Source organism: Corticium candelabrum, chromosome 1 (genome assembly GCF_963422355.1).
Source record: "Corticium candelabrum chromosome 1, ooCorCand1.1, whole genome shotgun sequence".
Taxonomy (NCBI): domain Eukaryota; kingdom Metazoa; phylum Porifera; class Homoscleromorpha; order Homosclerophorida; family Plakinidae; genus Corticium; species Corticium candelabrum.
The window spans coordinates 10,386,164-10,400,196 of NC_085085.1; the positions used below are offsets into that span (position 1 = coordinate 10,386,164).

Genomic DNA, 14,033 nt, shown 5'->3' on the forward strand with positions numbered 1-14,033 from the left:
TCCATAATTATGCCCATGTCTATATATATATATATATATATATATATATATCATGCATTTACGTGTACTTATGGTTGTTTTTGTCACCTGCATGTTGATCATCTCTTCCACAAGTTTGTCCATGTCAGTGCTTCCCTTACTGTCAACTTTGCCACTGAGAGCTTCCCTAGCGTAACGATGTAGCACGTCGATGGCGTGACCGTCTGCATTGTTTCCTACAGAGTTGATCTTTGCTTGTTTATCTTGCATGTCGTTGATACGAGCCTCGATTTGGTCAATTCTGATTTGATGTAGAGCAAACAGGCAGAAAGTTGCCCCAACCAGTATCAACGTTGCCGTACAGGGGACGTACAAAAGGAAACGATCCTTTCGAGAGACGGCGCACCGGTGCTCGCTGATCTCTCCCATCGTCTGGTTCTGAATGAGCAGCCGCACAGTGAGCGAGTGCCAACATATCCTTGTAATACACGGAAAGTTGTCAACTAAACTGCACTAGAATGCGGTATAGACTGCGGTAGAATGCGGTTTACAAGATGAGAGCCGTATATAGACATGTATAGGTGGTGATACTAAGTGTCCTCTATTATTTTTAGGCATGAGCGCCCAATTGCGACATTGATAGATTTGTTTATTCATTACAGATGTGTTTTAAATTAAAAGGGTGCGCGTAAATGTCTCTTAGTTTTCTTGGCTTTGACTGCATGCATGTGAGGCTTTCATACAATACCCCGATCTGTCTGGTTGTTCTTGACTTGCAAGTTTCCTTATGCGAGTGTGGGAGGATACAGTACTACAAAGCCATGCAGCGCTCTAATTAATGCACTATTACCTTCTCCACTTAGAGTTTCAAGCTCGTCTAAGTCTACCTCAGGTTTGTATAAGTATGGCAACATCTGCTTAAATTAAGAACCTGCAATATCTGCCATGACCCAGAACACAATTTAAAAACTGCAACTATGTAAACAATGCTGAGAAGTGTGCCAATGTCCCAGGCTCACCGCAATACGTGTAGCGTATGACAAACTTTTCCAAAGCAGAGACTAAACGACTGAGAAATCGCACTCATTTTCGGTTCAAAACAGGTGTACCGCCAAGCAAAGGAACCCAGCATTACCCTAACTAAGTTTCACAAGTGTACTTACTAGACAAATAATAGAAAAGAAACGCATCACGATGAGTTTGGCGTCCAAGTTGGCTTTAATCAATAAATCACAACTTGCTACCATATGTCTCACAATTCTTACCTTGAAAAGTGCACAGGTATCGGTCTTCCTCGCTAACCAACAATGATTTAGCCTAAAAAACATACGGGTACTAAATACGTCCATACAGGACATTTCAATGCTTTATTTCTCAGTTATGGTAGAAGTCTGCGGTAAAATATAGCTAGGGATTCTGTCTTGACGTGACAGCTTTCATCTGAGAGATTGTTGATTTAGGTGAGAGTTCTCCTTTAATTAAAAGCAGCTATAGAGATGTTTAGATCGCGCTCAAATTTACCGTGAAAGTACACAAGTTCAGTGATAACACGTATCAACACGAGACTTGAAAGGTAAAGGCTAACAGAGTTATTTATTCTGTATTTTATTTACAACTGTGCAGAATTTGAATTATCTAGTGAGGCAAAAATAATTACATGGTAGTCTAGGTATAAACGGTAAAACAATATTCTATAGATATATAGACATTGTACACTAAATTGCTGAAAAGCGCAAACGTGGTCATCACACTGCAAGGTTACCAACAACATTACCAACAATCGTACACTGATTGCGTTATCCCCTTTCTAGAGTATGTTGTGCACGTGATGAGTTAATGACGTCAATGATATGGTACAATCAGCACAATGACTGACGGCGAAATAACGTACGCGTAACCGGTCACGGATGAAAGCCACTGGCTGTAGCGAAAGGCTTTACGTTTAAGTCCAAACTTGACTACAACTAAGAAGCGTCACTTCACTAGGAGGAATTGATTTCCTCGGGAGACTACATACAAACTCCCACGGAGGTCAGAGGTAACACACGACATTTGGTACAATCCATCTCTCTATCTACGGCACACCGCATTCTACCGAATTCTACCGCAGTTTAGTTGATAACTCTCCGCCTATGACAAGGATATGTTGACACACGCTCACTGCTCAACTGCTCATTCAGAACCAGACGATGGGAGAGATCAGCGAGCACCGGTGCACCGTCTCTCGAAAGGATCGTTTCCTTTTGTACGCCTCCTGTGCAGCAACGTTGATACTGGTTGCAGCTACTTTCTGCTTGTTTGCTCTATACCAAGTCAGACTTGACCAACTCGAGGCTCACATCAATGACATGCAAGATAAACGAGCAAAGATCAACTCTGTAGGAAAGAATGCCGACGGTCACGGCATTGACATGCTACATCGTTACGTTAGAGAAGCTCTCAGTGGCAAAGTCGACAATAAGGGAAGCACTGACATGGACAAACTCGTAGAAGAGATGATCAACATGCAGGTAAAAATCAGTGAACTCCTTATTTAACTAATTACACGTAAATGCATGATGGGACAGTAGAAGTACTATAGTAATTAATTTTTTGTATACGTCTCTCGTACGTGCAGCTGCGATCACTGCGAGCTCACTGTTTAGCAAATGAAAGAGTCTGCATTCAAGGTATAGATAAACGGCAAATCTTTATAAATAGGGATTATACAAGGAAAGATGGTTATATGTTATCGTAGGTCCCAAAGGAAGCGTGGGAGCAAAAGGTGACAATGGTAAACGGGGACCACAAGGTACAGAAACAGATTTAAAGCACTTTGTTCATTTGTTGATTATTTCTATGGTACTTATTAAGGCCAAAAGGGAAAAGAGGGATTCGTTGGACTGCAAGGCGAGAAAGGTGAAAAAGGTGACGTGGGACCGCGTGGAACAAGCATTGGTATATATTGTTGCTATGCGACACACACACACACACACACACACACACACACACACACACACACACACACACACACACACACACACACACTTCACTTCACACTGCGTTCATTCCAATGAGAAACGATGCAGGCCAAGGTCACCATAGGCTATATCGGACAAGTGGATGTTCTTTGACAGCAGAAACTCTCGTGGTTGTGGAGGCCTTGTTGGCGGAATGTTTGGTGACAGTACTGACATTGACTAGTCAGGGCTGACCATGTTTCTGTCTCTGGTGGTTTACAAGGCCGACATGATTTACAACAGTAAAATCACAACCAGCAGAACTGCAGTATAAATAAAACTCTGAATCCGTTTGCCTTGCTTCGCGGCAACGTTTCTGCTCATCCTTGCAGTATTTCTCTTGCTTTTCCTTCTTGAAATTTACTTCCTGTGTGGCAGCCCAGATCTGATTCCTCCACTCATTCCTATATTTTGCTAGTATCCTCCAAACCCCATCAAGATTGCAATTCCTCAAATACCTCAGTACTAAATCGTTCCATCTCATTCTCTGGCCTCCGACTGAACGTATACCTTGGGGTGATGCACACACCAAACGCTTCCTTGGCAGACGACACTCATCCATGCGGAAGATGTGACCCAATAACCGAAGACGTTTCTGTGTCAGGATGGTGGAGATTCTTTGCAGGTTGGTTATCTTTCTGATTGAGGTGTCTCCCTTCCCGTCCCATAGGGACATTCCAAGGATGGAGCGGAGGCATCTCATCACAAACTCAGTAACCGGTGTATCTGTGGCTCCAGAAGTACTGCTGTTTCCAAACCATATAACAGGGTGAAAAGAACTACAGAGACAAAGATGTTCAGCTTGGTAGTAGACTTGATCTTCCTCTGGTGCCAAATAATGCGGTTAAGTGACCCAAATGACTGAGATGCTTTGGAGATCCGTGTTGATATCTCAACGTACAAAGTACAGTTGTTACAAAGATAACTACCAAGGTACTGAAAGGATGGTACCACCTCAATGGGATCACAATAAGGATGCAGAAAAATGGGAGATGGAGGATGGGTATCAGCTCCAAGTAGAACAGCTAGAAGCTTGGTCTTCTTATAATTGATGGTAAGTCCCATGTGATGGCAAGACGAATCTAGAGATTCCAGCAAGGTAGATAGACTTTCGTAAGAATCACATATCACTGCCATATCATCAGTATATTCAAGGTCTGACACTGACACCTCTGATGTAAGCTTCTTCCTGTTTCCTACCAGATCAGCATCCAGAAGATATGACAAGCACACACCTACATCTGGCTGGTGGTCAGTAATGAAAGTCGAAACACCGAGTCAAAGTAGAGGTTGAATAAGGTTGGAGCAAGTACACAACCCTTTTTCACACCACTAGATACAGAGAAATGATCTGAGATTTTACCATAGGTCCTTACAGTGGCAGAAGTGTTACTGTGCAATGGTTCAATGATTTTGAGCAACTTAGATGGCAAATGGTAACAATACTGAAGAACAGACCAGAGAGCTGCTCTATTGATTGAATCGTAGGCCTTACGGAGCTCTACAAAACAGATGTATAACGGACGATGGTACTCCCTGGCTTTTTCCATCAACACCCTGAGAGAAAAGAGTTTGTCGGTGCACCCTCTTCTCTTGCGAAAACCACACTGGTTCTCACGCAAGAGGGCTTCCGCTCTGGGTTTGATCCTGTTCAATATAACACGAGTAAAAACCTTGCTGGGGATGCTCAAGAGGGCAATGCCTCCACAGTTGTCGAACTCGGAACGACTTCCCTTCTTGTGAAGAGGGACAATGAGGTGGTTCAACCATTCTGAGAGGATACTCTCGCTGCTCCAGATGAAGTTAAACAGTGAAGTGAGCCAGCAGATACACACACACACACACACACACACACACACACACACACACACACACACACACACACACACACACACAAACACACACTCCCGAGAGAGAGAGAGAGAGAGAGAGAGAGAGAGAGAGAGAGAGAGAGAGAGAGAGAGGAGAGGAACAACAGAGGTATAGCGTAGCATTGACTAGTCCGTGCTAAATCCTCGTCATTTGTGGACGTGTTCTTAATATTTGTGGACTTAAATACACATTGCTTGTAAATGCCTTAATCAAATATCGGAATATTAAGGCTTTACGTGTAAGTCACATGTCCAAGCAATATAATTTTGAATCTGGTGGACAAAGGCATTTGTTATTAAATTAATCGATCCAACGTACGAGTGACGCTTAACTAAACAACTGCATTTAATTTCTGTATCGTGTAGAGTTATAATGGATAAACCCAAATGTCTACCCCGCTACCGATACCAAGTATTACGCAAGCTTGCTTTAGTCGGGTTTGCCTCGTCTTGTCTTTGTCAAGTTTCTAGCGAACGAGCATACTTAGTAGTCAGTCCTGTGTTCTAGTGACATTCTTGAACCATGCAGCCGATTGCACACGTGCAGGAACGTATAGCTAACCAAGTACACTGTGAATCTGGATAAACATACGGTTATCTAATGTGTGGATAACTACAAGCCAATAATAATTGGGTGTGTCCCACGGCATCGTGAAGTCTATTGAACTGTAAGCTCCCATTTCTAGAAGTAAACGCTACGCTTCTGGCACTGTATAGATATAGACTAGGATAAAGACAAAAATCACTTCTGTCAACGTATTAGATTTATATCTTCTTCTTACTATACTTTTGTTCCTTAGACCCTCCTGTCATCAGTCGTTCCCCAGTCAGCATGACCGTATTACAAAAAGGTTCAGCTGTCTTCAAATGTGAGGCGCGTGGAACACCAAATCCTACAATCAGTTGGAGAAGACTGGATATCTCGCCGCTTCCTAAATTGCGAGCTTCTGTATTGCTCACCAATGCACTAAAAATCGTCGATATCCAACCAGAAGATGCAGGATCATATGTATGTGAAGCTAAAAACGTGTTTGGCTTAGAGCAAGCATACGCCACTCTTGCCGTTCAAGGTATCAATTCTATTTATCTAACACATATATTACATCATTATTGTATAATGAAATAAATATCTTTAACTTGCAGCCCCTCCATCTTTTGTTAAAGTGTCTTCTGACGTTGTGTCCGTGTTTCCCGGAGACGATGTCAAGTTGGACTGCTCGACATCAGGATATCCCATTCCAACGATTACTTGGTCTCGAGTAGATGATTTGCCAAAGTCCAGCAAAATAGAGAAGAACGGAACTCTCATTCTTCGTAACGTGACGCAATCGGATGTAGGTCAATACATCTGTACAGCACAAAACGATATTGCAAAGAAGACTCACTCTCTTACTCTCAGATTAGATGTAGAAAGTTAGATTATCAAATTTTATTAATTGTCTATGGATTGTAATCGTCGTTGTCGTATTTGTGTTAGACATTCCTACTCTTCCTGGAGAAGCTGTTGTTAATACGGACGCTCTACTCAAGTGTCACCTTTGTTCTATCCGTGGATATTCATTGACGTGGGAAAAGATTGGCGGCAGTCTTCCAGCAGGAAGGACGACCCACAAAGGTTGCACTCTCATTATCAAAAACACGACACTGGATGACAGCGGAAGATACGCGTGCATCGCAACCAAACAGACGGGAGAGAAACTCAGACACGAAGTACCGTTTACAGTTATAGGTCACTTGATTCCTTTCCATCGTGCATGAACCATGTTAAATCAATGTTGTGTTGACTGCAGCTCCTCCTCGTATCACCAGTCCCATTTCTCCTATCGTTGCTGTTCGATCACAAGGAGAATTAGAATTGCGGTGTGCTGCTGTCGGCCCACCCTCACCGGACATCTACTGGACTCGAGGCTCACAACGGTTGACAAGCAACAAAACAGGATTCCTACAGATTAAGAACATGAGCCAATTATCAGTTGGCTTCTACCGCTGCCATGCAGTCAACCGCTTAGGCCAAGACGTCAGAACAACACAAATAGGTAAACATAGTTTTGTTGAATTATGGTTTTGTTAAATTAATTTTTGTTGTTTATTTTTTGATTAAAGTAATATCTCAGTTGCAATTTGTGGAACGTCCACCATCGACTATTTCTGTAAACGATACAAGTAAAACGATAGTCGTCAACTGCACGGCTACTGTGGCTTCTGAGTTACTCATACACACTCATTGGTCAATTAATCGTAATGGATTCAGATGTGATAAAAAATCCGAAAAATTCAAATCAATTTGGTTTTTTACGAATGGAACGATGGTTATTCCCAATGCAAACAGGTGCGCTGCAGGTGTGTACAACTGTAGCGCTCAACATGACAAAGAGATGATTAGTACGTCAATGCAGATTATAGGTATTTATACAACTAAATTATCTTAGATAATGGAAACAAAAACTATAGTAGTTGTTGTAAACATTTGTGTAGATACACTTACGGGTTGGATGTTGACAAGTGACTCATGTGGAGGATTCAGACAATCTACGTACGACAGATCAGTTCGTTACGCAGTTTCATTGTCTAACGTATGGGATAAATCAAAAATATACGCTTGTCCATTTGGATATCACTGGGCATCTACTGATGAAGGACGAAAAATATTTAAAAGTACCGATAATACGTCGGGTGTCTCCGTATATTACAGTAAGTGTAACTGGTCCGGTTATGAGTGGAGAGGCAGAAACCGATATTACTTCAGGTTTCGTGATTCGGCGTCAACCAATGCTTACAAGCATGCTGGTAACTACGATGAGTATCAAGTTGAGTACAGCAGTACTACCAGCCGTTTCGCCGGTATTGTCTGCATTGAAAACTGATCTGACTTAATCAACGTTTGACTATTACAGTATTTTCTTGCGTTGCTATTCTTAGTGTGTGTTGCTTCTTTCATGCTCTCGTGCTAAACCAATTCTTGTTCACTTCTATGTACTTCTAACAGTCAACCTACTAACTCTGTGGTATTTTTCATTACCCTACGTCTACTTTAGTGAATTTCTATCTTTTCGTTGTCAGAGTTCTTTCTAGTCTTCTGATCCAGCACACGGCTTGCCCGGCGCGCGCCTCCGGGTTAATGAAAGCTGATTACAACTCTTCGATTTTGATAGAAACTTAGTATAATGAAGAAGTACGAAGTGCAAACCCTCGGCCAGTATGCGCCTTGAAAGAAATTAGTCGCGTTGTAACCAAAATAGTTTAAACAATACCAATTAACCGCCATGCACAGCGAAAGTATAGGGCAAATACGAAAACCAGCTTTGGGTTAGATAGGTACAAAAGAAGCAGACCTGATTTTCAGTGAACAAAACATGATTTCATGCACTTACAATGTTTTGGGCTTTCAGAAGATAACGCTATTGATGGAACAAGTATAATGTTACACCTTTTCTCTCTAGACGTTCTCTAGGCGTCTGATTGTTTGTGCAGCTTTTGAAGTCGTAATGAGCCACTATGGGCGGTTTTAGGGCGTGGCATAGGTAACACCAAAGCCTAAACAAAATTAGATGTGGGAAAACATGAACGTTGCAAATGTAGCTAGATTAGGCGTTGTTTCTAGTGCTAAACCCTCACGTACAAAAAGAAACAGCTCGCCACCGATTTTCCAGCTCACAACAATCTAGACGTCTGGTTGTTTGTGCAGCTTCTCTAGACATCTGGTTGTTGTCGTCATGGGCAAACATGCACGTTTCAAATGTAGATCAGGTTGTTCGAAGTGCTAGAACAAGCCAAACGTTACAAGTCGACGCGCCTTACGTGATGAAGTAACGCGAGTGATCATTGTTCTGTTTGTTGGTGGGCAAGTTACAAATGTAGAGCAAAACAAGCTGCTGGTCACTACCGATTTTTTAGCTCACAAGAATGTAGACGTCTTGTTGTTGTGGTAATGGGGGAAACATGAATGTTACACTGTACAAATGTAGTTGTTTCGAAGTGCTGGAACAAGCCAAATGTTACAAGTCGGAAAGCCTCGACGATAGGCCGGCTGGCAATTTTCGATCGCATGACGTGATGAAGTAACGGACGTGATCATTGTTCTGTTTGTGGCTGGGAAACATATGTTACAAATGGAGAGCAAAACAATCAGCTCACCACCGATTTTCCAGCTCACAAGAATGTAAAAGTCTCGTGGTTTGTGCAGCTTTTCTAAGAGTCTCGTTGTTTATGTCGCTTCTTTACCTAGACGTCTGGTTTTTGCCTAGTAGCAGCTACCAAACAAAGAGAGGTGGAGCCTCATGACCGAACCACGTTCGTCTATTGGTCGGTAATGACACCACTTCTCGTCTATTTCTCGGAATAGCTTCATTTGCATCTGCGCTAATCGACTATATATACGCTCGGTCGTTCGGTCTCTCGGTCGCTAGGACGCTCGGTCATCGAACGATTACTGTACCCTTAGCACGGAAATCCGGACCTCGTGTAATTATTCTAGTTGTAATAGAGTCTATACGGATTGTAGGTTAGATATATCTAAGATTGTAGGCTAGTTGTCATATCATGAATAAGCGATCATCAAGTCAAATGTCAGTACCAGACGCAGAAGACAACTCTCACCAGCCACGTGCTTTTCAATTTCCAGAATATGGTTGTTTGAAGGTCATTTTAACTACAGTTGTTTTATGTTTGATGTAAGGTTTACATACCGTACATCTTGCAGATAATTTAGGTGCATCTCAAATTCAATTAGGAATATATTGCTTAATCTGCTTTTATGTCTTAATATAGTACAGAAATTGGAAACATAAAATAAAAATAAGAATAAAAAATTGTGTGCACTAGATGAATAAGCGGTCTGTATTTCAAGGCTACTCGCAGCTTATAGAAACTCCGAAATAGGTGTGCTGGCTTCCGAAAGCAAGCACACGGAATTTCGTTTCTGCATCTGTAAATTTCAAGCATATCGAGTTGCTTTGCAAAATAATTATGTCCAGACCGTTGGCGAAACGTCGAGCCGCCGACCAGCCAGTCTGTTGCAACTATGGAAACAGCAATCTTCTGCGAAGCATACGGCATTCGATTAGAGTGAATCTTCTGGACATGAACAGAATGAGTGTGCCACTACCAGAACTTTTCAGCTTCGACCAGGAAGAGCGGAAGACACGTCCGAGGACGGAATACGACAGCAGGAGACTGTCTTACAGGTCGTTACTTCTAGTAGGACAACTTGGTTGTAACGTTCGTATATTGCAATACAACGTATAATATATAATAGCTCAAAGTGCAATACAACCAGTTAGGCGAGCATCGAGTAAGTGCTAAGTGCTATTCTATATTTATATAGTCTACTAATCTAATTATCTAAAACCACTCCTTACATCCTCTTTCTTTAAATTTTCAAAAATGAACCATAAATTATCTAGTATTTTTAAAAAGTTGAGTAGTATAATACCTCAGATAAATCGGTCTTTTTGTTGTTCTTCTAGCTGATATGGTTGTTTGGCTTCTGTTGTTGTCTTTTTTGTTCTCTATTGCTGTTGTTTTTGTTTTTGTTGTTGTTGTTGTTGTTTCTTTGTAACGCCCTTTTCAAGTGCTGCAACTGTTTTTAGAGCTAGTTCATTGGTTGGCTTTAAATGTATTATATCTTCGGTATGTTTCTACTTGGCAAGACCTGTTTGATAGTTTTTTGGTTACCGTTGCTTTCTGCAACTCTTTTGCTTTCGTGAAGGGTTGTATTCTTACTGTTTGATTTCTTTCAGTTCTGATAAGTCTCTGGCTCGTTGGTCATAATGCGTACTTCTTTTGTTTGTCCTTTGTTTATTGTGTTGTTTTGTATTCTTTGGTCATTTTGGGTTGTAGCAAAGACATTGCTATTGTCAACAGAGTCTTAGTCCTTCAGCTCATAAGCCTTTAGACTGGGCTTGATGTCATCCCTTGAGTCGGTGTATTTCTGTACTCTACAAATGCTAGCCAAGGGTCTGTTTGTGCTTTCCTTGCTTTCTCCATCAGTCTTTGCATGTCTTTACAGCGTTTTCGTCTTTCTCATTTGACTGGGAATGGCCTGGGCTGCTTGTTTGATGAGTAAAGTTTCGTGCACGTTTTGCAGAATTTCTGGAACATTGTGGTTCGTTGTCAGTTATCAATAAATCTGGGATTCTATGCCTGGCAAATTGTTTCTTCATCTGATAAAGTACGTCGTCTGATGATGTCGTGTCTAGTCGATCTACTTCAAGAATTTACTATAATAGTCCACAGTGATAAGGTATTCTTTGTTTTGTAAGGTGAACAAATCTGCTTCTAGTTTGGTCCTTGGTCTTATTGGCACGTCGTGGCTTTGTAGTGTTTTTCTGCTGGGTTTCAAATGTATGGCAAATTGAGCATTTCTCTACATACTCCTTCAATGCACTATTTATTCTTGGCCAATATACGCAGTCTCTTGCTCTTTGAATGCAAACACCTATTCCAATGTGGGTGCTGTGTATTCTTTCCAGCACTTTCTGTCGTTAGGACTGCGGTATCACGATCCTTTGTCCACGAAAGATCAGTCCATCTTGTACTACCAAGTCCTCTCTGACATTGTCGTATTGTCCTATTTCATAGCTTGTGACTTCACGCCCAGCTTCTGCATGGCCATCCTGTCACAATGATTGTAATTAGATGTTGCGTTGTCGAATCATTTGCTGTTGCTTGCTTGATTTCTTGCAATCTTTGATCAGTCACTGGTATATGTTGTGCCATCTGAACTTTCTTGTGCCAGTTCTGCACCAATCCCTAGAGTTGATGCATCTGTAGTCAAAACAAATGGTTTATCTGCCACAGGATGAGCCAAGATCGGTGCTGTGGACAGTTTTCGCTTCAAAGTATTAAATGCATCTTGACAATGAGTTGTCCACTAAAATTTCTGTTCTCCAGCTGAAATACATAGATGTCAAAGGTGCTGCAATTGTAGCATACCGTGGAATAAATCGACGATAAAAACCAGTGATGCCCAAGAAAACACTCACCTCCTTGACAGTAGTGGGTGTAGGTATCCTTTCAATAGCAGCAACCTTCTGTAGATCAGGATTAATTCCTTCTGCACTAATATGAAATCCACAGAATATTGCCTGAGTTGTAACAAATTGACATTTCCTCGCATTGAGTCGAATTCCGTGTTTGTGAACAGTTGTAAATGCTTGTTCCAAACCGATCCAAATGTAATTGAAATGTATCTGAAACTATACAGAGATCATCCATATGGACGACTAGCTGAATTGGTCTTAAGTGTCCCAGAACTAGTGACATCATTCGGCAAAACGTTGCTGGAGCTCCCTTCAACCCAAAGGGCATTCTGTTGAATTCATACAAACCTGAAGGTGTCCGGAACGCTGTCTTTTTCTTATCCCTTTCCACGATTGGCACTTGAAAAAATCCTCTTGCCAAGTCCAAGATGCTAAACAATTTCGCTCCTGATAGTGACTGACAACCACCTCTTGAAGATTCCCCCTGAACTTGCAAGTAACTATGAGAAGAGTCTAAGTCCTCGGGGTTACTGAGTGTCTGAAAAGTGCAACCTTAGATGCAGTGCGCATGTCCGAGCGTGACCCTGCACCTCTAAGCAGCAAGCTGTACATGCAACTTACATTATCTTATAAGAAATTCTATTCATATCAAGTGACAGCAAATCTACAACCAAAAACCAAATAGAGATCGAGTGTCCACAAGCATGCACATAATCGAGAGAATTCCAACAAATATAAAAATTTATTAAAATCTGCAGTAACGTTGTTTATCTCTATACTAATTGTAAATAACTTATGCCATATGTCTACTGTCCTGTCGTGGACTTCTCTTTGCTCAAAACTGAGAGATGCATATACACTGTAACACATTTTGTATAGAGATGTACTTTTCGCTGCCGTAAAATGCTTTAACTTAGTGAGAGAAGTTAAAATATTTTCACAACACGTTGGATAATTGGGGCTAAAATTGTGGCGTAACCAGTAAGTATCAAGTAGTCGGTAGATGTAAAGTCATGTATCGTTAGTCATGCTTACTATCTCCGTGCTATTGACAAAACTTATTATTCATTTAAAAACAAGCAACACATGGCAGCTATTTCTTGCCGCAAACATGCTGCAATCTGGTAATGCCGTCAAGAGCAAGTTACACACTACTGTACTTAATAACATTGAGCAGTTATAGTCTGAAGACCTAATCTAGGCAAACCGAACAAAAAACAACTGCAATGTAGTGCAGCAAATACATGCTGAGCCTGTTAGAATGGTCGGCATCCGCACACGTTAGTCGTCTGACTGAACGCCAGTAGCCGTAGAATACATTACTACTAGCAGTTGTGTTGAGTTGTGTTAGACTGCATAGTCAAATAAAGTATCTAAACAATACATGTCAAGAAGTGAACTTTGAGCTTTACAAATGGCGATGAAAAAAGGAAGGAAACGGAGTTGGACACTCCTGGATCCAGCGCTACAGTTGCAAGTCCAACGTTCATGGTGCAGGGCGTTGTTCCGCTACCGAATCCTCTCAGATTGAAGGAGGGAGACGCAAAGGACAATTGCCGGAGATGGAAGCAACTACGGCAATCTTACGAAGTGGTATCTGGATTGGAGACACAGCAGAGAGATTACCGGTTTCCAAACTTTGTCACGTGCGTTGGTAGCGAGACACTAGATTTGTATGACGCGATCCGGTTTGAGCCAGAGCAAAATAGGAAAGACATAGACACAATTCTGAAAGTATTGGAAGACCACGTCATGGGATTCGTGAACGCTACGTATATACTACGTATGAACGGTTTTCGTTTAGCAAACGTGACCAACAGCCAGGAGAGTCGTTCAACTATCTAACGACCCTGAAAGGAATGATTAGAACATGTGCGTATGGTGTGATGACTGATGAGCTGTTGAGAGATAGACTTATCTGTGGAAACAAGGAAGATTTGGTTCGAAAAACCTTGTTATTACAGAAGCGGAATCTTACCCTTGCCGTGTGCATTGATATGTGTCGAATAGCTGAAGTAGCAACAAAGCAGGCCAAATCAATAGCACAGACTGATACATGCATGGAAAAGTACTGAGAAAGCGCGAACAAGACACTCACTCCAAAGGCAATGTCAAGAAGCAAGAACAAAGGCAAGTCAACTGTAACTATTGTGGCAAGAAACATTTAAGAGGAAGAGACAAGTGTACAGCCTTTGGTTAAGAAT

The 14,033-nt window shown here is 41.6% G+C and overlaps 1 protein-coding gene across 1 annotated transcript; it reads left to right on the forward strand.

Moving 5' to 3' along the window:
- The first annotated feature begins 2,168 nt into the window (after positions 1–2,168).
- LOC134198094 (hemicentin-1-like) lies at positions 2,169–10,753 on the forward strand. The gene is made up of 12 exons (XM_062667428.1): positions 2,169–2,489; positions 2,597–2,648; positions 2,717–2,770; positions 2,833–2,916; positions 5,650–5,919; positions 5,993–6,262; positions 6,327–6,578; positions 6,640–6,885; positions 6,953–7,252; positions 7,325–7,656; positions 9,937–10,032; positions 10,688–10,753. Exons 1-12 carry the CDS (start codon positions 2,169–2,171, stop codon positions 10,751–10,753), a joined length of 2,343 nt encoding a protein of 780 aa, XP_062523412.1.
- Positions 10,754–14,033: the final 3,280 nt, after the last annotated feature.

Bases quoted from the DNA above. Each gene is read 5' to 3' on its own strand.
- LOC134198094 (XM_062667428.1), top strand. From the start codon at position 2,169: ATGGGAGAGATCAGCGAGCACCGGTGCACCGTCTCTCGAAAGGATCGT. The intron at 6,263-6,326 runs GTTAGATTATCA...TATTTGTGTTAG, and splicing joins TCTCAGATTAGATGTAGAAA to ACATTCCTACTCTTCCTGGA. The intron at 6,886-6,952 runs GTAAACATAGTT...TTTTGATTAAAG, and splicing joins CGTCAGAACAACACAAATAG to TAATATCTCAGTTGCAATTT.